General features: G+C 41.5%; 1 protein-coding gene across 1 annotated transcript in view; it reads left to right on the top strand.

Annotated features, from left to right (window-relative positions):
* Window positions 1-27073, top strand: part of LOC311118786 (NLR family CARD domain-containing protein 3-like) — a gene marked incomplete at its 3' end in the record, with an annotated part of 32958 nt that overhangs the window by 4575 nt on the left and 1310 nt on the right. The window contains exons 3-8 of the mRNA XM_084193567.1: window positions 1420-1518; window positions 20026-20142; window positions 20424-20508; window positions 23999-24227; window positions 24445-26236; window positions 26530-26703. Of these exons, the coding sequence (XP_084049693.1) occupies window positions 1436-1518; window positions 20026-20142; window positions 20424-20508; window positions 23999-24227; window positions 24445-26236; window positions 26530-26703 (2480 nt within the window). The 5' untranslated portion in view covers window positions 1420-1435. The remainder of the gene's footprint in view (window positions 1-1419; window positions 1519-20025; window positions 20143-20423; window positions 20509-23998; window positions 24228-24444; window positions 26237-26529; window positions 26704-27073) is intronic.

Below are 27073 nucleotides of genomic sequence, written 5' to 3'. Positions count from 1 at the left end.
GTCCCAACAGCAGAGTCCCAACAGCATAGTCCCAACAGCAGAGTCCCAACAGCAGAGTCCCAACAGCAGAGTCCCAACAGCTGTCCTATCATTTCTCTTCATTATTTCTCTTCATATGACAAGGATTAAAAAGGATTTGCCTGTAGATTGTCAACTTGATTCGTGATGATGACTGCTGGCTAAGATTTTGAAAGTATGATGTTGACATGATCAGTCCAATCAAAGCTACTGTAGATATAATGTGATTTGACGTCATTTTATCTGTGGCCAATGACCTTCTTGAATGGGCACTTCTAATATAACTCTGTGGCAGCACCCAATGGGCTTGAATTTTCTAGCTCTACCCTTAGACTTGGCGGTGACGTAGTGTCCCCATGAGTGACAGAACACTGAGCCAATCACGGCGCAGCGCTCTGTATTGTCTTCTGGCTTGCCCCACCACCACAGAAAGCACTGAGCTAGGCTGAAACACCTGCATTTTGGAGCTGCCTTACTCAAGAAAACAAAAAAGAGACCATGTTTGTATGCGGCTTTATTAACTCAATGATATATTTTTTTTTTTCATTTTTTGCCAGCTGATATGTGACACGTATTAATGCCAAAATAACATGCAAAACAGGAAAGGCCACCTACCCTTAATGACGGGTCGCTGGTTGAGAGAATGCCAAGAGTGTGCAAAGCTGTCATCAAGGCAAAGGGTGGCTATTTGAAGAATCTCAAATATAAAATATATTTTGATTTGTTTAACACTTTTTTGGTTACTACATGATTCCATATGTGTTATTTCATAGTTTTGATGTCTTCACTATTATTCTACAATGTAGAAAATAGTAAAAAATAAAGAAAAACCCTTGAATGAGTATATGTTCTAAAACTGACTGGTAGTGTATATATTTTTTATATTGTTAGCAAACTGATATGTGACATGTATTAATGCCACAATAACATGCAAAACAGGAAAGGCCACCTGCCCTGAATGACGGGTCGCCACTTGCTGAGGTATAGACCTTGATCTGCTTTACACAACAACAAAAAAACTGTTATACATTATAACCTAGCCTACTTTAAATAATATAACATCTCTTAATTGTTGCAAAAAACCTTTCTGTATAGATCACTGACCCCCCCCAGATCAATCAAGCCTGTTTTAGCCCTTCTGTCTACATTCTCAGATACGTTTAGAAAAGAACAGATTCAAAAATAATAAATGGCCGACTTTTAATGAATACAAATAAGTGTGTGACATGGCCATGGTGAAGAGATGTCACAACTACATATTCATGTGATTGCATTAAATCACCTGACTGTTTCGATATGTCTGTTAGTAAATGTTTTGTAAGAGATAATTAATAAATGATAACAATTCACATTCAAGAATTACTGTGTTAACTACAACCAACATGTTGGATCTCTGGTTAGGGGTCAGTGGTCTAAAATGAGTCTCTCTGGGGAGAGAGAGGAGGGGGGCCCTGCCTCTAAAATGAGTCTCTCTGGGGAACATGACACCAAAGCTAAGAGGTGAGATGACAATTTTGTTTAAGAATTATTAAGAGTTTATTTCCTAAATGCTATTTCCACAATTTTTCACATGTGTTTTTTAATCAGAAATGGTTGCTTATGGGTACCTTCAATATTACTGTTCTCAGATGTTTAATTAATAGATTTTAGATGTATATCATTATTATTATTTTTATTGCAGAACGCTATATATCCATTGTTTAGCTGAAATGGAATGTTCGTATCCTGTATATTTGACTGTATTATCTGGTTGTCTCACCTAGCTATCTTAAGATGAATGCACTTACTGTAAATCGCTCTGGGTAAGAGCATCTGCTAAACAGGTGGGGCTCTGCCCTGAATGACAGGTCACCACTGCTCCAAAGCAATTACATGTTGCACAGGAACCACTGACTCGCTGCATGTTTCCATTATCAAGACACCTGCTGGTACATCTTAACTGGTTAGTACAGCTCATGAGGTGTCCTAAATATCTGCCAACTAGGTGGGACACTTATGAATAAAGAGGCTTCATGCATAGCTTTCATTTATACCCATAAGAGTAGGACTAAAATGTCTTTATTCTCAGCACTTATACGACACATTTTCTACTCTGAGACGCTTTTTGGATATGGGCCCAGATCTCAAAGTATTGTTATAAAAAAACGTAATGTTTGTTTTACATTTTTAAAAGAAAAAAGAATATTACTAATGTACCAGACTTTAAAGACTGCTTTTAGTTTATTGTGTGGCTCTGCTCATGTCCGCGTTCTGAAACTGTCCGCGTCCCCGTACAGAACTGTCCGCGTCCACGTACGGTTTGGCGCCAAGCATATTGTCCAGTTACGCGCAGCGTGGACTGAGGTGATCTTGGGGAATAACGACGGAATTCGTTACAGTGTCGAGACACCGAAGTTTATTCTTCAATTTGCTTTTTGGTCAGGGACAGTATGAGTGTAGCCAGATCCTTTTCACTCGCTATCCTTGTTTCATTTTGTGTTTCACCGGATTCGTCATCATCCTCGAGGCGAGGGACAGACGAACGACCTGGTAGTTAGCCAAGCTAGTCGGTACAGCTCGGTAAGCTAATTAGCTACTCTACCAGCAGCATCCTAGTTATCCTAGCTACCACTACATCATCACCGGCTGCCTGCATTTCTTGTGGACCGATGGAGCTCCCTGGTTGTTTCTTCCACCTGTTAAATACCGTGGAGGGCTTCTCCCTCTGTCGTTGACGGATGCTGGCCTACGCTCCCTCTGTCCGGTTCTCCTCTCTTCACTAGATGGACGGTAACTTTAGTGTTTAACCCCTCTGTGTCCAAGGACTGAACTTTTGAATATTATTTTCGGGGCGCCTCAAGTGACATTTTTTACAACGTTTATTTTTGATAAAATTAGTTCATTGCATCCGCCATGGAGCCCAGTTTCATAATATTACCTTCTGTCCCTGGTTATGAAGTAATCTCGAAACAACAGGCCTTATTTTAGGGCATTCTTCACCCTACCAGCTCCTATTAGTTCTATTGAGCTCCATGACACCGACTCGCCTTCAGAACATTCTGTTCCCAGCCCATTGTTCTGCGTCACAATGCCAGCTTCACTATTGTTATCAATGAGACCTGCCTGCGTTAACCCTGTAGGTTTACCTCAGGTAACTTGTTACGGACACTTGGTGAGCACCTCACTGTTCACCTGAATACACATTGTGGTTAGCCACTGTCTGCGACACGATGGCTGGCGTGTAGCCATCAAACATTAAACAGTTTCTGGTCATGGTTAACCATATATGTTTTAAGAAAAAAGTGTACAAGCTAAAAAAAAACACTTCCCTGTTCTCTGTTTCAAGATGTGGCCGATTTAAACAGCCAGAATACATTTTTAAAGTAAGAAATAACAATTTTTTTGAAGATTTGTTGTTTCTAAATGGCTGCTGGGTAATTTGATATTCATCGAAATCTTAGTTTGTAGGCATCGAATTGAGCGAATGCTGCGCAGGTTCACTGAGTTGCAAACCAAATGGATATAATGGGGTGATTGTTGTCTAATCGGGTGGTCTAGCTCATTGATTTGTAGATCTAATGCAGTTGCTACCTCAGATTATGAGCCTAGCAAGTGTCATGAGTGAGTTATGTAGTACCCACATACGGCCACAAGGAGGAGCAAGAGTGCCATAAACCCATACTGTTTTTTGCCATATAAACCCTAAACCTAAAATCAATCAAATGTATTTATAAAGCCCTTTTTACACCAGCAGATGTCACAAAGTGCTATACAGAAACTCTAACCCTAGGTATAACCTATTTTAGCCTTAACCCTAGGTATAACCTATTTTAGCATTAACCGTAACCCTAATTCTAGGGTAGGGTAGCCTAGAACACTTTTATAAACTATTTTAGTAATAATATTATCTTAGTAAATACAATTATAGTACTAAATAGCATTTTGATTATTTTGTTACTCAAAACCTGTGAAAGCGTTTTGCTGTTGTTTTTGTTTTAATTAGTTATTTTATGATATTTATTATTGCAAGGCAGAACACTTGATAAATAAGACACATTTGTTTTATTTTTCTAATATGGTTTGAATTGGGTGACCTAGTAACCTCTGTGTGAAAGTCCAGCAATTGCCATGGGATAGGTGGGGCAGGTTTGAGACTGATCTAAGGAATTAACAAGAAAAATACACTTTATTTTTCAGCTGCCTCACTAATGTCTGTACGTTAATTAATAACTTGTAATGCTAAATATTTCCAATAGATGGTAGCATAAGACCACGAAGCATCAGTTATAGGCTACAAGCAGCAATATGATTGACATAAAATAGCATGCAATCAAAGACTATATCTCCCATGATTTTCTAAAATGGTCACTCATTACTTTAGTTAGCTATATATCTCGTATTAGGCCTGTGTTGCCTTTGGAAGAGCAATTAAATAGTAACTATAGCAGGTGTTGAACCCCGGGTAAATAATCACTAGTCAGATGCGCTAACCTCATCCCTAGTATACATGCATTATAAAATATTGGGAGTAAACAACCTCGGAATAGATAAGACAAGAGTGCGTCTTCCAGCCAGCCAATAAATTACATCATGCAACCCTCCCGGTTAGCAAATGTACCTCAACATGCCCCTCGCTTGCGCTAGAAGGCAGAGTGCTCGCTGCTGGTTGATGAATCTGACAATGAATGTACTAGGAAAATACGTTTTTCTCAACCAGAGGTGACTAAATTAATGTTCAGGCTTATTGATAATCGTTATAGTAATGAAGTGTAATTTCAAAACATGAGCATAAAAACAGCTAATAATAAACATCATTATATTATTTCACAGTAATCTGTTAAATGCTTTTTCAGTCGTTCCTCTTGCGTTAGCAGTGCTTCATATGCCTTCCCAGAAGACATTTTTTACATCAGCAGTTGTCACAAAGTGCTTATATAGAAACTCAGTCTAAAACCCCAAAGAGCAAGCAATGCAGATGTAGAAGCACGGTGGCTAGGAAAAACTCCCTAGAAAGGCAGGGACCTAGGAAGAAACCTAGAGAGGAACCAGGCTCTGAGGGGTGGCCAGTCCTCTTCTGGCTGTGCTGGGGGGAGATTATAAGAGGATATGGCCATTAAGTTCAGATCGTTTTTCAAGATTTTAAAGTGTTCATAGATTTATTTAACCTGGCAAGTCAATTAAGAACAAATTCTTATTTACAATGACGGCCTACACCGGCCAAAGCCGCTGGGCCAATTGTGCGCCGCCCTATGGGACTCCCATTCACAGCCAGTTGTGATACAGCCTGGAATCGAACCAGGGGGTTTGCAGTGACGCCTCAAGCATTGAGATTCAGTGCCTTAGACCGCTGCGCCACTCGGGAGCCATAGATGACTAGCAGGGTCAAATAATAATCACTGTGGTTTTTCATAGCCGAGCATTCAGAGGTCGAGACAGCAGGTGTGGTAGAGAGAGAGAGGGAGAGGGAGATGGAGAGGGAGAGGGAGAGGGAGAGGGAGAGAGGGTCGAAACAGCAGGTTCGGGACAAGGTCGCACGTCCAGTGAACAGGTCAGAGTTCCAGATCCGCAGGCAGACCAGTAGAAACTGGATCAGCAGTTCCAGTTTCGGCATCACAGAGAGACGGATAAACCATGTGATTCTATGCTTAGGGGAGATCTTCTGTGTTTAAAGTGACGCAGGAGGACAAAAAAAGTTTCTAATGATTCACAACTCACTTAGTCTTTCTATGAGTGGTCTGAGGCAGGTGTTAGAATATGAGCGTTTTCAAGTGCAACGTTAATAACAACGGTTTTTTGAACCAGCTCAGAGATTTAACAATGTTCCTACGAATGATCTATCAATAAACTTAGCCTTAAGATTCTTTTGTGAGACTGGGCCCTGTATAAGAACATCTGCTAAATGACTAAAATGTAAATGTTTTACGTACAGATCTCATATTACTGTATTGAATTTTGTACATTTGTACATATTTTTGTTAAAAATGTAGTTATTTGTTACATTTGACTGTGTAAAACCTAGCTGTACTACTTATTTCTCTGAGAATGAAACAGATATATAGCATTTGGCAAAGAAAACTGCATTATTTGTCTGTCTGAAATAAACCATCAAGTGATTTTAAACAAATACATGTCTGTTATTGAACAACCCCCTGCCATGATTAGATAGTGAGAAACACAACCATTTATTTGATAATTTCTTTAAACAATAGAAGCTAATTTACGAACATTTCTGAAAATGGATATATAGCGTTTTGGAATGAAACTCTTGTTATGTTTCCCCATCTGAGCTCAGAGTAGATGAGAGACGTAATGTTTGTCTCTGTTGTGTTGAAGCCCAATCAAGCAGGAGAGACCAGCCTCCCCTGTACCCAGCTGTGTGTCCATGAAGAGTGACCGGTCTATGGAACAACCTCTATTCTTCAGAGAGGGAGACTTTTCTAGTGAACAAAGGTAAGAAGAACTCATGGGTCATGGTCAGTGAGTTAAACAACACTGTCTCTAGTCATTTCTCCTCTCCCATTTTCCCATTTATTTTTGTTGTTTTCATAATCCATAGGCTAATCCTTTTTTCCATTTTCATAGTCCTGAAACAATATTAAACTAACACAACATTCCCTCCCTGTGTGTGTGTGTGTGTGTGTGTGTGTGTGTGTGTGTGTGTGTGTGTGTGTGTGTGTGTGTGTGTGTGTGTGTGTTTGTGTGTGTGTGTGTGTGTAGTCACTTTTACCCCTACCTACATGTACATATTATCTCAATTACCTCAACTTCCTGGTACCCCTGCACATTGACTCAGTACTCCTTATAGGCTCATTATTATTATTTTATTATGTAACAATTTCCTTTTTTTATTTAGCTAATTTATGTCACTTTTTAACTCTGCATTGTTGGGAAAGGACTCGTAAGTAAGCATTTCACGGTAAAGTTTGCCACTGTTGTATTCGGCGCATGGGAGAAATACAATTTGATTTGATTTGAAGCTCATGCGCAGAAATACGTCATTGGGTCTAATGGTCGTCTTGTGCCGAACTGCACATGTGCAGGCCGTCAAATTAAAGGCACTCCTTCGATATAAAGTTGTTTTTGACTAACATGAAAATGTGTCAGTTTGTTAAACTACTTAAGACAGAACTTTTTCAAAATTAACAACTAAGGAAGTCATTTTTACCTCTCATTGACTTCCAAACCCCAAACCCTGGCCTGGTCTGCTTCATATGAATTCCCAGAATATATTTTTTACATCAGCAGTTGTCACAAAGTGCTTATATAGAAACCCAGTCTTAAACCCCAAAGAGCAAGCAATGCAGATGTAGAAGCACGGTGGCTAGGAAAAACTCCCTAGAAAGGCAGGAACCTAGGAAGAAACCTAGAGAGGAACCAGGCTCTGAGGGGTGGCCAGTCCTCTTCTGGCTGTGCTTGGTGGAGATTATAAGAGTACATGGCCATTAAGGCCAAATCGTTCTTCAAGATTTTTAAATGTTCATGACCAGCAGCGTCAAATAATAATCACTGTGGTTATAGAGGGTGCAACACGTCAGCACCTCAGGAGTAAATGTCAGTTGGCTGTTCATAGCCAAGCATTCAGAGGTCAAGACAGCAGGTGTTGTAGAGAGAGAGAAGGAGAGGGAGAGAGAGAGAGAGAGAGAGAGAGAGTCGAAACAGCAGGTTCGGGACAAGGTCGCATGTCCGGTGAACAGGTCAGAGTTCCAGATCCGCAGGCAGACCAGTAGAAACTGGATCAGCAGCATGACAAGGTATCACGTCCGGTGGAGCATGTGTCGATACTGATAGGATCGAAAGAAAGGGAGCGCTGCTCTCGGATCAGCTTTCTCCATTAAAATCTTTCCTTATAATTATAATTATTTCACAATGCTGACCATGGATCAGCTTCTAGAAAGATATTACTACCTACGGCTGCAAATATTGAGGTAGTTTATTGTAATGTTTACACAATAACAATGCACTAAATCACAGATTTGGCACATCATTGTGCACATGTTAGGCTACACATCATGAAATATATTGAGACAAATTAGAGACAGTAGCCTACAAGTAGCAACATATACAGTGGGGAGAACAAGTATTTGATACACTGCCGATTTTGCAGGTTTTCCTTCTTACAAAGCATTTAGAGGTCTGTAATTTTTATCATAGGTACACTTCAACTGTGAGAGATGGAATCTAAAACAAAAATCCAGAAAATCACATTGTATGTATGATTTTTAAGTAATTAATTAGCATTTTATTGCATGACATAAGTATTTGATCACATACCAACCAGTAAGAATTCCGGCTCTCACAGACCTGTTAGTTTTTCTTTAAGAAGCCCTGCTGTTCTCCACTCATTAATTGTATTAACTGCACCTGTTTGAACTCGTTACCTGTATAAAAGACACCTGTCCACACACTGAATCAAACAGACTCCAACCTCTCCATAATGGCCAAGACCAGAGAGCTGTGTAAGGACATCAGGGATAAAATTGTAGACCTGCACAAGGCTGGGATGGGCTACAGGACAATAGGCAAGCAGCTTGGTGAGAAGGCAACAACTGTTGGCGCAATTATTAGAAAATGGAAGAAGTTCAAGATGACGGTCAACCACCCTCGGTCTGGGGCTCCATGCAAGATCTCACCTCGTGGGGCATCAATGAACATGAGGAAGGTGAAGGATCAGCCCAGAACTACACGGCAGGACCTGGTCAATGACCTGAAGAGAGCTGGGACCACAGTCTCAAAGAAAACTATTAGTAACACACTACGCCGTCATGGATTAAAATCCTGCAGCGCACGAAAGGTCCCCCTGCTCAAGCCTGCGCATGTCCAGGCACGTCTGAAGTTTGCCAATGACCATCTGGATGATCCAGAGGAGGAATGGGAGAAGGTCATGTGGTCTGATGAGACAAAAATATAGCTCTTTGGTCTAAACGCCACTCACCGTGTTTGGAGGAAGAAGAAGGATGAGTACAACCCCAAGAACACCATACCAACCGTGAAGCATGGAGGTGGAAACATCATTCTTTGGGGATGCTTTTCTGCAAAGGGGACAGGACGACTGCACCGTATTGAGGGGAGTATAGATGGGGCCATGTATCGCGAGATCTTGGCCAACAACCTCCTTCCCTCATTAAGAGCATTGAAGATGGGTCGTGGTTGGGTCTTCCTGCATGACAACGACCCGAAACACACAGCCAGGGCAACTAGGGAGTGGCACCGTAAGAAGCATCTCAAGGTCCTGGAGTGGCCTAGCCAGTCTCCAGACCTGAACTTAATAGAACATCTTTGGAGGGAGCTGAAAGTCCGTATTGCCCAGCGACAGCCCCGAAACCTGAAGGATCTGGAGAAGGTCTGTATGGAGGAGTGGGCCAAAATCCCTGCTGCAGTGTGTGCAAAGCTGGTCAAGACCTACGGGAAACGTATGATGTCTGTAATTGCAAACAAAGGTTTCTGTACCAAATATTAACTTCTGCTTTTCTGATGCATCAAATACTTACGTCATGCAATAAAATGCAAATTAATTACTTAAAAATCATACAATGGGATTTTCTGGATTTTTGTTATAGATTCCGTCTTTCACAGTTGAAGTGTACCTATGAGAAAAAGTACAGACCTCTACATGCTTTGTAAGTAGGAAAACCTGCAAAATCGGCAGTGTATCAAATACTTGTTCTCCCCACTGTAACTAAATATATTGAACATTGAATATATTTCAATATGATTGAAATAGGCCTATAGCCTACTGTTTATATTTCAATGCAGTCATTTCGGTTTTCATTTGAAGCAAATTTGTATACGTCCCTTGTTTGCATCAATTACAAAGACATTGGCAACTTTGTATTTGTAGTCAACTTTGTTCTGAATTTATCAGCATAACAAAGAGACGGATAAACCATGTGATTCTATGTTTAGCGGAGATCTTCTGTGTATAAAGTGACGCGGGAGGGCAAAAAAGCATCTAACGACACACTTGGCTGTTCTACAAGTGGTCTGAGGCAGGTGTTAGAATATGAGCGTTTTCAAGTGCAACGTTAATAACGATGGTTTTGGGAAACAGCTCAGAGATTTAACAATGCTCCTACGAAGGTTCTAATGATGAACTTGGCCTTAAGATGCTTTTGGGATACCAGGCACTGGACAAAAACATCTGCTAAATGTTAAATGACTAAATGACTAAAAAATTAAATGTTAAATGTTTTACATACAGATCTCATATTACTGTATTTATTATTATTTTTTTAAATATATTTAAATATTGATGTCATAAGTGTATCATTTCTACAGTTCTTTATTAAAAATGTAGTTATTTGTTACATTTAACTGTGTAAAATCTATTAGTACTACTTATTTCTCTGAGAGTGAGGCAGATATATAGCATTTTGCAAAAAAAAAACATTTGTCTCTCTAAAATGAAGCCATTAATTGATCGATTTTAAAGAAACACATGTCTGTTATTGAACCCTGCCATGATTAGCTAGTGAAAAAACACAACCATTTATTTGATAATTTCTTTAAACAATAGAAGCTAATTTACGAACATTTCTGAAAATGTATATATAGCATTTTGGAATGAAACTCTTCTTATGTTTCCCCATTTGAGCTCAGAGTAGATGAGAGATGTAATGTTTGTCTCTGTTGTGTTGAAGTCCAATCAAGCAGGAGAGACCAGCCTCCCCTGTACCCAGCTGTGTGTCCATGAAGAGTGGCCAGTCTATGGAACCTCCTATGAAGTTTAGAGAGGGAGACTTTTCTACTGAACAAAGGTAAGAAGAACTCATGGGTCATGGTCAGTGAGTTAAACAACACTGTCTCTAGTCATTTCTCCTCTCCCATTTTCCCATTTATTTTGGTTGTTTTCATAATCCATAGGCTAATCCTTTTTTCCATTTTCACAGTCCTGAAACAATATTAAACAAACACAACATTCCCTGTGTGTGTGTGAGTGTGTGTGTGTCTGTCAGTGAGTGTGTGTGTGTACTCCCTGGATGAGGAGATGTAATCCTGATTGCCTAGTCATTTTACCCCTACGTACATATTTCCTAAATTACCTCAACTACCTTATTGTTATTTTATTATGTTACTATTTCCTTTTTTATTTAGATAATTTTTGTGACTTTTTAACTCTGCATTGTTGGGAAAGGGCTCGTAAGTAAGCATTTCACGGTAAAGTGTACCACTGTTGTATTCGGCGCATGTGAGAAATACAATTTGATTTCATTTGAAGCTCATGCGCAGAAATACCGTGGGGAGAACAAGTATTTGATACACTGCCGATTTGGCAGGTTTTCCTACTTACAAAGCATGTAGAGGTCTGTAATTGTTATCATAGGTACACTTCAACTGTGAGAGACGGAATCTAAAACAAAAATCCAGAAAATCACATTGTATGATTTTTAAGTAATTAATTTGCATTTTATTGCATGACATAAGTATTTGATACATCAGAAAAGCAGAACTTAATATTTGGTACAGAAACCTTTGTTTGCAATTACAGAGATCATACGTTTCCTGTAGGTCTTGACCAGGTTTGCGCACACTGCAGCAGGGATTTTGGCCCACTCCTCCATACAGACCTTCTCCAGATTCTTCAGGTTTCGGGGCTGTCGCTGGGCAATACGGACTTTCAGCTCCCTCCAAAGATTTTCTATTGGGTTCGGTCTGGAGACTGGCTAGGCCACTCCAGGACCTTGAGATGCTTCTTAGTTGCCCTGGCTGTGTGTTTCGGGTCGTTGTCATGCTGGAAGACCCAGCCACGACCCATCTTCAATGCTCTTACTGAGGGAAGGAGGTTGTTGGCCAAGATCTCGCGATACAAGGCCCCATCCATCCTCACCTCAATACGGTGCAGTCGTCCTGTCCCCTTTGCAGAAAAGCATCCCCAAAGAATGATGTTTCCACCTCCATGCTTCACGGTTGGGATGGTGTTCTTGGGGTTGTACTCATCCTTCTTCTTCCTCCAAACACGGCGAGTGGAGTTTAGACCAAAAAGCTCTATTTTTGTCTCATCAGACCACATGACATTCTCCCATTCCTCCTCTGGATCATCCAGATGGTCATTGGCAAACTTCAGACGGGCCTGGACATGCGCTGGCTTGAGCAGGGGGACCTTGCGTGCGCTGCAGGATTTAAATCCATGACGGCGTAGTGTGTTACTAGTGGTTTTCTTTGAGACTGTGGTCCCAGCTCTCTTCAAGTCATTGACCAGGTCCTGCCGTGTAGTTCTGGGCTGATCCCTCACCGTCCTCATGATCATTGATGCCCCACGAGGTGAGATCTTGCATGGAGCCCCAGACCGAAGGTGATTGACCGTCATCTTGAACTTCTTCCATTTTCTAATAATTGCGCCAACAGTTGTTGCCTTCTCACCAAGCTGCTTGCCTATTGTCCTGTAGCCCATCCCAGCCTTGTGCAGGTCTATAATTTTATCCCTGATGTCCTTACACAGCTCTCTGGTCTTGGCCATTGTGGAGAGGTTGGAGTCTGTTTGATTGAGTGTGTGGACAGGTGTCTTTTATACAGGTAACGAGTTCAAACAGGTGCAGTTAATACAGGTAATGAGTGGAGAACAGGAGGGCTTCTTAAAGAAAAACTAACAGGTCTGTGAGAGACGGAATTCTTACTTGTTGGTAGGTGATCAAATACTTATGTCATGCAATAAAATGCAAATGAATTACTTAAAAATCATACAATGTGATTTCCTGGATTTTTGTTTTAGATTCCGTCTCTCACAGTTGATGTGTACCTATGATAAAAATTACAGACCTCTACATGCTTTGTAAGTAGGAAAACCTGCAAAATCGGCAGTGTATCAAATACTTGTTCTCCCCACTGTACGTCATTGGGTCTAATGGTCGTCTTGTGCCGAACTGCACATGTGCAGGCCGTCAAATCAAAGGCACTTTTTCAATATAAAGTTGTTTATGACTAACATGAAAATGTGTCCGTTTGTTAAACTACTTAAGACAGAACATTTTCAAAATTAACAACTAAGGAAGTCATTTTTACCTCTCATTGACTTCTTAAACCCCAAACCCTGGCCTGGTCTGCTTCATATGCGTTCCCAGAAGACATTTTCTACATCAGCAGTTGTCACCAAGTGCTTATATAGAAACCCAGTCTAAAACCCCAAAGAGCAAGCAATGCAGATGTAGAAGCACGGTGGCTAGGAAAAACTCCCTAGAAAGGCAGGAACCTAGGAAGAAACCTAGAGAGGAACCAGGCTCTGAGGGGAGGCCAGTCCTCTTCTGGCTGTGCTGGGGGGAGATTATAAGAGGAAATGGCCATTAAGGCCAGATCGTTCTTCAAGATGTTCAAATGTTCATAGATGACCAGCAGGGTCAAATAATAATCACTGTGGTTATAGAGGGTGCAACACGTCAGCACCTCAGGAGTAAATGTCAGTTGGCTGTTCATAGCCAAGCATTCAGAGGTTGAGACAGCAGGTGTTGTAGAGAGAGAGAAGGAGAGGGAGAGAGAGACAGGGGCGAAACAGCAGGTTCGGGACAAGGTCACACGTCCGGTGAACAGGTCAGAGTTCCATAGCAGAAACTGGATCAGCAGAATGACAAGGTATCACGTCCGGTGGAGCATGTATCGATACTGATAGGATCAAAAGAAGGGGACCGCTGCTCTCAGATCAGTTTTCTCCATTAAAATCTTTCCTTAACATTATAATTAGTTCCCAATACTGATGACAGATCAGCTCCTAGAGAGATATTACCACCTACGGCTGCAAATATTGAGGCGGCTTATTCTAAATCACAGATTTGGTACATCATTGGGCACGTGTTAGGCTACACATCATGAAATATATTGAGAGAAATTACAGACCGTAGTCTACAAGTAGCAAAATAAAACTAAATATATTGAACATTGAATATATTTCAATATGATTGAAATAGGCCTGTAGCCTACTGTTTATATTGTAATGCAGTCATCTCTGTTTTCATTTGAAGCATAATTTTAAATGGCATATTATTATTTATAAAAAAATGTTACATTTGACTGTGTAAAACCTAGCAGTACTACTTATTTATCTGAGAGAGCGGCAGATGTACATTCAAGAATTAGTTGTCATTGTGTTAACCACAACCAACATGCTGTATCTCTGTTTAGGGGTTAGTGGTCTAAAATGAGTCTATCTGGGGAGAGAGAGGAGGGGGGCCCTGCCAACATGCTGTATCTCTGTTAAGGGGTTAGTGGTCTAAAATGAGTCTGTCTGGGAGAGAGAGGAGGGGGGCCCTGCCTCTAAAATGAGTCTGTCTGGGAGAGAGAGGAGGGGGGCCCTGCCAACATGCTGTATCTCTGTTTAGGGGTTAGTGGTCTAAAATGAGTCTGTCTGGGGAGAGAGAGGAGGGGGGCCCTGCCTCTAAAATGAGTATGTCTGGGAGAGAGAGGAGGGGGGCCCTGCCAACATGCTGTATCTCTGTTTAGGGGTTAGTGGTCTAAAATGAGTCTGTCTGGGGAGAGAGAGGACCAATTTTCTACTGTGAGACGCTTTGTGGATATGGGCCCAGATCTCAAAATATTGTTTTAAAAAACAACGAATTTTTGTTTTACATATGTAATACCTTGCTAAAACCAAGTATAGAGTTTATTTGTTATAATTCATTGGTATTAGATTTAAAAGGTGATCGAATAGCTCCTGATTTGTAATGTCATTAATGCATTTCTTTTGAAGCAATGTTTAAAAAAAAATGTACAAGTGAATAGGTTGGTTTACTGAATAGGTAGTCCACTCTCCCATATGGACACCAGACTCTATTTCCCACGTATCTCGTTAAAGTTTTGACCAATGAGGTAACTTGTTAAGTTGTGGCCAATGGGAGAGTGGACTGGTTGCTGGGAAAGAAAAGAGAGGGAAAGGTTGAAAGAAGGGAGAGGAGAGACGTTAGTGGGGTTGGTGAAGGAAAAACGACCAAAGGAAACGATAAAGAGAGAACAAAACCATACCTACAGAGTTTTTTTTAAGGGAAATCCTGATTTTATTTCTATAAGAGAGTGTTTATTATTTAGTTAAGAAAGACCAAGTGGAGACTGAAGCTGCCGTCGCATTGTGGAGACATTCGACATCCTAGAGGTTAGCCTAGCATCCTGCAAGACTTGGAGAGAGTTGCTTGTGACGATCAACGAGTTCGGGTTTCCAACGGATGTCTGTTGCTGCTACCGAGTGTGCATTGATAGCTGTGTTCGCTGTGGATCTTGTGAGGACACCTGCACGGAACTACTATATTTTGCTGAGGCATTATCTACAAGTAGTGAGTAACTACAAATGTGTGGTGGACTTCGGGACTTTATGTATGTCGTCATTTTTTTATGAGATCCAACGCGCGCCCAGGGTTTAAGCAAGCTTGCAAATAATTTGGACATGAGTTGTGGAAAAATCATTGGGGTTTATAATTTTTATTTCTTTTGATGTGATACATTGAACATTTGATTAATATAGATCTTGAACCTTATGTCTGTTGTATTGGTGGAGTCATTTACTGTTTCAGTTTCATTTAATGCATGGGAAAGCATATCCTTATAACAATAACCAAGTCTATAATCATTCTATCTGAAGTTAATACCCTATTTGTCATTCACCCTAGCAAGTTTACAATAGGGATTCTTATTGGAGATGTCCTTCTCACCTAATATCCCATGCTGTTCAGATATTCTAAATAAGGTAATATCGTGAGAGTCAAATTCGAGCCTGGTGAGAGGGTTACACATAATAATAATAAAAATGAATATTACTAATGTACCCGACTGTAAAGACTTGGTTTAGTTTATTGTGTTGCTCTGCTCATGTCCGCGTTCTGGAACTGTCCGCGTCCACTTACGGTTTGGCGCCAAGCATATTGTCCAGTTACGCGCAGAGTGGACTGAGGTGATGTTGGGGAATAACGACGGAGTTTGTTACAGTGTTGAGACGCCGAAGTTTATTGTTCAATTTGCTTTTTGGTCAGTGACAGTATGAGTGTAGCCAGATCCTTTTCACTCGCTATCCTTGTTTCATCTTGTGGTTCACCGGATTCGTCATCATCCTCGAGGGACAGACGAATGACCTGCTAGCTAGCCAAGCTAGTCGGTACAGCTAGCTAAGCTAGCTACTCTACTAGCAGCATCCTAGTTATCCTAGCTACCACTACATCATCACCGGCTGCCTGCATTTCTTGTGGACCGATGGAGCTCCCTGGTTGTTTCTTCCACCTGTTAAATACCGTGGAGGGCTTCTCCCTCTCTCTAGTTGACGGACGCTGGCTTCCTACGCTCCCTCTGTCCGGTTCTCCTCTCTTCACTAGATGGACGGTAACTTTAGTGTTTAACCCCTCTGTGTCCAAGGACTGAACTTTTGAATATTATTTTCGGGGCGCCTCAAGTGACATTTTTTACAACCTTTATTTCTGATAAAATTAGTTAATTGCATCCGCCATGGAGCCCAGTTTCATAATATTACCTTCTGTCCCTGGTTATGAAGTGATTGCGAAAAAACAGGCCTTATTTTAGGGTATTTTTCACCCTACCAGCTCCTATTAGTTCTATTGAGCTCCGTGACACCGACTCGCCTTCAGAACGTTCTATTCCCAGCCCATTGTTCTGCGTCACAATGCCAGCTTCACTATTGTTATCAATGAGACCTGCCTGCGTTAACCCTGTAGGTTTACCTCAGGTAACTTATTATTAACAAGGTTATGGCTACTTGGTGAGCGTTAACCCTGTAGGTTTACCTCAGGTAACTGATTATTAACAAGGTTACGGCTACTTGGTGAGCGTTAACCCTGTAGGTTTACCTCAGGTAACTGATTATTAACAAGGTTACGGCTACTTGGTGAGCGTTAACCCTGTAGGTTTACCTCAGGTAACTTATTATTACCAAGGTTACAGCTACTTGGTGAGCGTTAACCCTGTAGGTTTACCTCAGGTAACTTATTATTAACAAGGTTACGGCTACTTGGTGAGCGTTAACCCTGTAGGTTTACCTCAGGTAACTTATTATTAACAAGGTTACGGCTACTTGGTGAGCGTTAACCCTGTAGGTTTACCTCAGGTAACTTATAATTAACAAGGTTACGGCTACTTGGTGAGCGTTAACCCTGTAGGTTTACCTCAGGTAACTTATTATTAACAAGGTTACGGTTACTTGGTGAGCGTTAACCCTGTAGGTTTACCTCAGGTAACTTATTATTAACAAGGTTACAGCTACTTGGTGAGCGTTAACCCTGTAGGTTTACCTCAGGTAACTTATATTAACAAGGTTACAGTAGTTAGTTTGTAGGCATGGAATTGAGTGAATGCTGCCCAGGTTCACTGAGTTGCAAACCAAATGGGTATAATGGGGTGATTGTTGTCTAATCGGGTGGTCTAGCGAATGGATTTGTAGATCTGACGCAGTTGCTACCTCAGATTATGAGCCTAGCAAGTGTCATGAAGTGTCAGGTCTCCCGAGTGGTGCAGTGGTCTAGTGCCACTAGAGATCCTTGTTGTCGTAGCCGGCCGCGACCGGGAGACCCGTGGGTTCGCTTCCCACGGGGGGCCAGTATGAAAAAATAAATAAATAATGTATGCACTCACTAACTGTAAATCGCTCTGGATAAGAGCGTCTGCTAAATGACGTAAATCTAATGAATGAGTTATGTAGTATCCACATACGGCCACAAGGAGGCGCAAGAGTGCCATAAACCCATACTGTTTTTTGCCATATAAACCCTAAACCTAACAATCTATCAAATGTATTTATAAAGTCCTTTTTACACCAGCAGATGTCACAAAGTGCTATAGAGAAACTCTTACCCTACTTATAACCTATTTTAGCCGTAACACTAACCCCTAATTCTAGGGTAGGGTAGCCTAGAACACTTTTAGAAACTATTTTAGTAATAATATTATCATAGTAAATACAATTATATTATTAAATAGCGTTTTGATTATTTTGTTGTTATTTTATTATATGTATAATTCCAAGACACATTTGTTTTATTTTTCAAATGTGGTTTGAATTGGGTGACCTAGTAACCTCTGTGTGAAAGTCCAGCAATTGGCGTGGGGCAGGTTTGTGACTGATCTAATACACTTTATTTCTCAGCTGCCTCACCAACGTCTGTACGTGACTTAATAACTTTTAATTGCTAAATATTTCCAATAGATTGCTGCATAAGACCACGAAGCATCAGTTATAAGCTAGAAGCAGCAATATGATTGACATAAAATAGCATGCAACCAAATACTATATGTCCCATGATTTTCTAAAATGGTCACTCATTACTTTAGTAAGCGATATATCTCGTATTAGGCCTGTGATGCTTTTGGAAGAGCAATTAAATAGTGACTATAGTAGGTGTTGAACCCCGGGTAAATAATCACTAGTCAGATGCTCCAACCTCAACCCTAGTATACATGCATTTTTAAACATCTAAAATATCGATTAAACAACCTCGGAATAGAAAAGACAAGAGTGCGTCTTCCAGCCCACCAATAAATTACATCATGCAACCCTCCCAGTTAGCAAATGTACCTCAACATGCCCCTCGCTTGTGCTAGAAGGCAGAGTGCTCGCTGCTGGTTGATGAATCTGACAATGAATGTACTAGGAAAATACATTTTTCTCGACCAGAGGTGACTAAATTAATGTTCAGGCTTATTGATAATCGTTATAGTAATGAAGTATAATTTCAAAACATGAGCATAAAACAGGTAATAATAAACATGAATCATCATTATATTATTTCACAGTAATCTGTTAAATGCTTTTTCAGTCGTTCCTCTTGCGTTAGCAGTGTGGAAAGGGACAGTAAAAAGCGTGTGCAGGAGTTTTCCTGTGAGGGGGAGTGGTGGTGTATCCAGGGAGAAAACTAAACTAACCTTCTGAAATGTCATTTGTGGTCTTATGCTGCTATCTATTGGAATTATTTAGTAACTGCAGTACTACTGAATAAAGTATATCCTTACTAAAGTAGTAATTACTCAGAATTGCAAAATATGACATTTTCTAGTTAATTTTACCACTTACAACCATAACATAACAATTTATAGCATAACAAACAATGAAACTGACATAAACCAAAAACACCATACATTTAGTTAACTATATATATAATAAGCCATTTAGCAGACGCTTTTATCCAAAGCGACTTACAGTCATGCGTGGATAATTTTTTTTGTGTATGGGTGGTCCCGGGGATCGAACCCACTACCTTGGCGTTAAAAGCGCTGTGCTCTACCAGCTGAGCTACAGAGGACCACAGGAACACAGTATATACTATTTATTTAGATGGGTGACATTATCTGCCAAAGTAACACCCCTGTAGATAAAGAAGAGCTCTCCAGTAGGTGTACCAAAACTTTGAAAGACCATTTTCTCAAAATTGAGGTTACAAGTTTATCATCTTTCAAAGCAGACTTACTTTCCCATTGTTCCTCAACTGTAGTGTATGATATACCTTTTTCTAGCTGAGTCTCTACTTTTATCCAATGTAAAAAAAAAAAAAAAAAATCTAATTTTGCTACATAAGATTGAATCGAGCCGGTCGGCCACATTTGACTGTGTAAAACCTAGCAGTACTACTTATTTCTCTGAGAGTGAGGCAGATATATTATTACTGTGTAAAACCTAGCAGTACTACTTATTTCTCTGAGAGTGAGGCAGATATATATATTATTACAGTGTAAAACCTAGCAGTACTACTTATTTCTCTGAGAGTGAGGCAGATATATATATTATTACAGTGTAAAACCTAGTAGTACTACTTATTTCTCTGTGAGTGAGGCAGATATATAGCATTTTGCAAAAAAAAATGATTATTTGTCTCTCTGAAATGAAACCATCAAGTGATAGATTTTAAACAAATACATGTCTGTCATTGAACAATCCCAAGCCATGATTGATAGTGAAGAAACACACCAATCTCTTTCATAATTTATTCAAACAATAAAAGCTAATTTACCGACATTTCTGAAAATGGATATATAGCATTTTGGAATGAAACTCTTCTCATGATTCCCCATCTGAGCTCAGAGTAGATGAGAGATGTAATGTTTGTCTCTGTTTTGTTGAAGTCCAATCAAGCAGGAGAGACCAGCCTCCCCTGTACCCAGCTGTGTGTCCATGAAGAGTGACTGGTCTATGAAACCTCCTATAATGTTTAGAGAGGGAGACTTTTCTACTGAACAAAGGTAAGAAGAACTCATGGGTCATGGTCAGTGAGTTAAACAACACTGTCTCTAGTCATTTCTCATCTCCCATTTTCCCATTCATTTTTGTTGTTTTCATAATCCATAGGCCAATCCTTTTTTCCATTTTCATAGTCCTGAAACAATATTAAACTAACACAACATTCCCTCCCTGTGTGTGTGTGTGTGTGTGTGTGTTTGTGTGTGTGTGTGTGTGTGTGTGTGTGTGTGTGTGTGTGTGCACTCCCTGGATGAGGAAATGTAATCTGATGTTTTGTCCACAGAAACCAAAAGGAGAGATCAGAGTCAGAGATTCTCAGTGGTCAGTCTTCCCAGAGTCATCAAACAGACCTGGCCTCCATATTCAGTGTATGTGGTCCTGTTATGTACATTTCTTTTAAATCAAATCAAATCAAATTTTATTGGTCACATGCGCCGAATACAACAGGTGCAGACATTACAGTGAAATGCTTACTTACAGCCCTTAACCAACGGTGCATTTATTTTAAACAAAAAAAGTAAGAATAAAACAACAACAAAAAAAGTTATGAGAAAAAAAGAGCAGAAGTAAAATAAAGTGACAGTAGGGAGGCTATATATACAGTAAAATAAAGTGACAGTAGGGAGGCTATATATACAGGGGGGTACCGTTGCAGAGTCAATGTGCGGGGGCACCGGCTAGTTGAGGTAATATGTACATGTGGGTAGAGTTAAAGTGACTATGCATAAATACTTAACAGAGTAGCAGCAGCGTAAAAAGGATGGGGTGGGGGGGCAGTGCAAATAGTCCGGGTAGCCATGATTAGCTGTTCAGGAGTCTTATGGCTTGGGGGTAGAAGCTGTTGAGAAGTCTTTTGGACCTAGACTTGGCACTCCGGTACCGCTTGCCGTGCGGTAGCAGAGAGAACAGTCTATGACTAGGGTGGCTGGAGTCTTTGACAATTTTGAGGGCCTTCCTCTGACACCGCCTGGTATAGAGGTCCTGGATGGCAGGGAGCTTTGCCCCAGTGATGTACTGGGCCATACGCACTACCCTCTGTAGTGCCTTACGGTCAGAGGCCAAGCAGTTGCCATACCAGGCGGTGATGCAACCAGTCAGGATGCTCTCGATGGTGCAGCTGTAGAATATTTTGAGGATCTGAGGACCCATGCCAAATCTTTTTAGTCTCCTGAGGGGGAATAGGCTTTGTCGTGCCCTCTTCACGACTGTCTTGGTGTGTTTGGACCATGATAGTTCGTTGGTGATGTGGACACCAAGGAACTTGAAGCTCTCAACCTGTTCCACTACAGCCCCGTCGATGAGAATGGGGGCGTGCTCAGTCCTCTTTTTTTCCCTGTAGTCCACAATCATCTCCTTTGTCTTGGTCACGTTGAGGGAGAGGTTGTTGTTCTGGCACCACACGGCCAGATCTCTGACCTCCTCCCTATAGGCTGTCTCATCGTTGTCGGTGATCAGGCCTACCACTGTTGTGTCGTCGGCAAACTTAATGATGGTGTTGGAGTCGTGCCTGGCCATGCAGTCATGGGTGAACAGAGAGTACAGGAGGGGACTGAGCACGCACCCCTGAGGGGCCCCCGTGTTGAGGATCAGTGTGGCAGATGTGTTGTTACCTACCCTTACCACCTGGGGGCGGCCCGTCAGGAAGTCCAGGATCCAGTTGCAGAGGGAGGTGTTTAGTCCCAGGATCCTTAGCTTAGTGATGAGCTTAGAGGGCACTATGGTGTTGAATGCTGAGCTGTAGTCAATGAATAGCATTCTCACGTAGGTGTTCCTCTTGTCCAGGTGGGAAAGGGCAGTGTGGAGTGCGATAGAGATTGCATCATCTGTGGATCTGTTGGGGCGGTATGCAAATTGGAGTGGGTCTAGGGTTTCTGGGATTATGCTGTTGATGTGAGCCATGACCAGTCTTTCAAAGCACTTCATGGCTACAGACGTCAGTGCTACGGGTCGGTAGTCATTTAGGCAGGTTATCTTAGAGTTCTTGGGCACGGGGACTATGGTGGTCTGCTTGAAACATGTTGGTATTACAGACTCAGTCAGGGACATGTTGAAAATGTCAGTGAAGACACTTGCCAGTTGGTCAGCACATGCTCGGAGTACACGTCCTGGTAATCCGTCTGGCCCTGCGGCCTTGTGAATGTTGACCTGCTTAAAAGTCTTACTCACATCGGCTACGGAGAGCGTGATCACATAGTCGTCCGGAACAGCTGGTGCTCTCATGCATGCTTCAGTGTTGCTTGCCTCGAAGCGAGCATAGAAGTGGTTTAGCTCGTCTGGTAGGCTTGTGTCACTGGGCAGCTCGCGGCTGTGCTTCCCTTTGTAGTCTGTAATAGTTTTCAAGCCCTGCCACATCCGACGAGCGTCAGAGCCAGTGTAGTATGATTCAATCTTAGACCTGTATTGACTCTTTGCCTGTTTGATGGTTCGTCGGAGGTCATAGCGGGATTTCTTATAAGCGTCCGGGTTAGAGTCCTGTTCCTTGAAAGCGGCAGCTCTACCCTTTAGCTCAGTGCGGATGTTTCCTGTAATCCATGGCTTCTGGTTGGGGTATGTACGTACGGTCACTGTGGGGACGACATCATCGATGCACTTATTGATGAAGCCAGTGACTGATGTGGTGTACTCCTCAATGCTGTCTGAAGAATCCCGGAACATGTTCCAGTCTGTGCTAGCAAAACAGTCCTGTAGCTTAGCATCTGCGTCATCTGACCACTTTTTTATTAACCGAATCACTGGTGCTTCCTGCTTCAGTTTTTGCTTATAAGCAGGAATCAGGAGGATAGAGTTATGGTCAGATTTGCCAAATGGAGGGCGAGGGAGAGCTTTGTATGCGTCTCTGTGTGTGGAGTAAAGGTGGTCTAGAGTTTTTTTTCCCTCTGGTTGCACATTTAACATGCTGGTAGAAATTAGGTAGAACGGATTTAAGTTTCCCTGCATTAAAGTCCCCGGCTACTAGTAGCGCTGCATCTGGATGAGCGTTTTCCTGTTGATTAATGGCCTTATACAGCTCATTCAGTGCAATCTTAATGCCAGCATTGGTTTGTGGTGGTAAATAGACAGCTATGAAAAATATAGATGAAAACTCTCTTGGTAAATAGTGTGGTCTACAGCTTATCATAAGATACTCTACCTCAGGCGAGCAAAACCTCGAGACTTCCTTAGCGTTTGATTTTGTGCACCAGCTGTTGTTTACAAATATACACAGACCGCCACCCCTTGTCTTACCAGAGTCAGCCGTTCTGTCCTGTCGATGTAGCGTATAGCCTGCTAGCTGAATGTTATCATTGTTGTCGTTCAGCCACGACTCCGTGAAACATAAGATATTACAGTTTTTAATGTCCCGTTGGTAGGATAACCGTAATCTTAAATCGTCAATTTTATTCTCAAAAGATTGAACGTTGGCTAATAGGATTGATGGGAGAGGCAGTTTACTCGCTCGCCGTCGGATCCTTACAAGGCACCCGGATCTGCGTCCGCGATATCTCCGTCTCTTCCTCACGCGAATGACGGGGATCTGGGCCTTGTCGGGTGTCTGTAGGATATCCTTCGCGAACGCCTCGTTGAAGAAAAAATCTTTGTCCAATGCGAGGTGAGTAATCGCTGTCCTGATATCCAGAAGCTCTCTTTGGTTATAAGAGACGATGGCAGAAACATTATGTACAAAATAAATTACAAATAACGCGGAAAAACACACATAATAGTACAATTGGTTAGAGGGCTGTAAAACGGCAGCCATCTTCTCCGGCGCTGTTCTTCTTTAGTTTACCTCAAGTAAAGTTGATCTGTCAATCATTCATTAATATGTTAATGAGAAAGCATTTAGTCTCTTGCTTAACTTATTTACTTGATTTATTTCAGTTGCTTGAAGAGAATATTATGACATTTGTGAAGAACGAGCTGAAGATGTTCAAGAGGATTCTTAGTCCAGAACTCCCAGAAGGCTTTGAGAGTCAGAAGCAGGATAAGGAAGTGGTGGATGCTGAAGATGAGAAGCAGGAGAGCAGTGCCAGAGAGGGGGCTCTGAAGATCACACTGCACGTCCTGAGGAAAATGAACCAGAAGGAGCTTGCTGACACACTGGAGAAAAGTAAGAGCTGTCTGCCTCATGTTGAATTCTGTTTTAGAACGAACATTTAAAAGCTGTAGCTAAAGTACTGCTAAAGTAGCTGTGTTACTCAATGATATTGTAGCAGCCTTAACACAACACCTAGCGACCTCTTCAAACTTTATAACACAGACCAACAATACTGTAGGCATTAAAACAGACGTAATATTAATATCCTCTGTGTTATTTCTTCATTCAGATGAGCTTGCTGTGATTTGCCAACGTGAACTCAAATCTAATCTAAAGAAGAAGTTTCAATGTGTATTTGAGGGGATCGCTAAACAAGGAAACCCAACACTTCTCAATAAGATCTACACAGAGCTCTACATCACAGAGGGTGGAACAGGAGAGGTCAATAATGAACATGAGCTGAGACAGATTGAGACAACAACCAGGAAACAAGCAAGACCAGAGACTGCAATCAAATGTAACGACATCTTCAAACCCTTAGCTGGACAAGACAAACTTATCAGAACTGTGCTGACCAAGGGAGTCGCTGGCATTGGAAAAACAGTCTCTGTGCAGAAGTTCATTCTGGACTGGGCTGAAGGAAAAGCAAATCAGGATGTCCAATTTGTATTTTCATTCCCTTTTCGGGAGCTGAATTTGATGAAAAGGGAAAAACACACTTTCATTGAACTTCTCAATCACTTCTCAATGGAAACCAAAGAATCAAGAATCTCCAACTACGACAAGTACAAAGTTATGTTCATCTTTGATGGTCTGGATGAGTGCCGACTGCCCCTAGACTTCCAGAAGAACAAGATCTGTTGGGACGTCACAGAGTCAACCTCAGTGGATGTTCTGCTGACAAATCTCATCAAGGGAAATCTGCTTCCCTCTGCTCTCCTCTGGATAACTACCCGACCTGCAGCAGCCAATACGATCCCTTCAGGGTGTGTTGACCAGGTGACAGAGGTACGAGGGTTCAATGACCCACAGAAGGAGGAGTACTTCAGGAAGAGATTCAGTGATGAGGACCTGGCCAGCAGAATCATCTCCCACATAAAGACATCAAGGAGCCTCCACATCATGTGCCACATTCCAGTCTTCTGTTGGATTTCTGCAACAGTCCTTGAACACATGCTGAAACATAAGACAGAAGAGATGCCCAAGACTCTGACTGAGATGTACTCACACCTTGTGGTGTTTCATACCAAACAGAAGAATGAAAAGTATCTTGGGAAAGAAGAGACAGGTCCACACTGGAATAAAGAGAGCATTCTGTCACTGGGAAAACTGGCTTTTCAACAGCTTGTGAATGGCAATCTGATTTTCTATGAAGAAGACCTGAAAGAGGCTGGCATTGATGTCAATGAAGCCTCAGTGTACTCAGGATTGTGCACTCAGCTCTTTAAAGAGGATTGTGTGCTGAACCAGGACAAGGTGTACTGCTTCGTGCATCTGAGCATTCAGGAGTTTCTGGCTGCTGTATATGTGTTCCTCTCATTCTTCAACAACAATGAGAATCTAATGGCCGAACCTCAATCAACGTCCAGCAACTTTTCTGTGAGGATCAGACAGAAGCATAAAGTTACAGTCTACAAGAGTGCTGTGGATATAGCCTTACAAAGTGAGACGGGAAAGCTGGACCTTTTCCTCCGCTTCCTTCTGGGCCTCTCACTGGAGTCCAATCAGAAGCACTTACGAGGTCTACTGACAAAGACAAGAAGCAGCTCACAGAGCCATGAAGAAACAGTCAAGTACATCAAGAAGAAGATCAGGAAGAATCCATCTCCAGAGAGGTGCATCAATCTGTTCCACTGTCTGAATGAACTGAATGACCATACTCTAGTGGAGGAGATCCAAAGCTACCTGAGCTCAGGAAGTCTCTCAGAAGAAGAACTGTCACCTGCACAGTGGTCAGCTCTGGTCTTTGTGTTGCTGACTTCAGAAAAGGAGCTGGATGTGTTTGACCTGAAGAAATACACCAGATCAGAGGAAGGTCTTCTGAGGCTGCTGCCAGTGGTCAAAGCCTCCAGAGCTGCTCTGTGAGTACATAAAATGACATTTAAGTACTAATCATCAGGAAGAAATATTCAGTTTAGAGAAATATATGTATTATAATATGTATATAATATATAATATTAAATAGAAAAACGTACTGAATCAGTGCATTGGTGTTCACATTAGTATAACAATATGACCATACAATTCTAGGAGACGGAAGATGAATCTATATGTTGTTTAAGAGAATAAACGAAATGCATCTGCCATTGTCCTTCTACACTACTGGTGTTAAATTAACAGTGTGTTTGTGAAATCATGATGATCTCTTTGTCAGGCTGTCAGGCTGTGGAGTCACAGAGGAAGGCTGTGCTTCTCTGGTCTCAGCTCTGAAGTCAAACCCCTCACACCTGAGAGAGCTGGATCTGAGTAACAATGACCTGAAGGATTCAGGAGTGAAGCTGCTCTCTGCTGGACTGGGGAATCCCCACTGTAAACTGGAGACTCTGAGGTCAGTATTCCTGTAGTTGGTCAACAAGTGATAACTGTTCAACATATCCACATGTGTTTACCAGGCACACATTGTCCATACCATATGTGTTTGGACAGTGAAGCTTACAGTTTTACATTTGGTGCTATGCTCCAGCATTTTGGATTTCAGATATAATGTTTCATATTAGGTGACAGTATATAATGTCACCTTTTATTTGAGGATATTTTCATACATATCTGTGTTACTGTTTAGAAATGAAAGCACTTTATGTGTCTAGTTCTCCCATTTGAAAAAGTCGTAATAATTTGGACATATTCACTTATATTGTATTAAAGTAGTCATAAGTTTAGTATTTGGTCCCATATTCCTTACCTGCAGTGATTACATC

This window comes from Coregonus lavaretus, assembly GCF_964263955.1.
Source record: "Coregonus lavaretus genome assembly, contig: HAP1_SCAFFOLD_965, whole genome shotgun sequence".
NCBI classification, from domain to species: domain Eukaryota; kingdom Metazoa; phylum Chordata; class Actinopteri; order Salmoniformes; family Salmonidae; genus Coregonus; species Coregonus lavaretus.
Note: the sequence above shows the minus strand (reverse complement) of the source record. Positions and strands in the feature narration are given on the sequence as shown.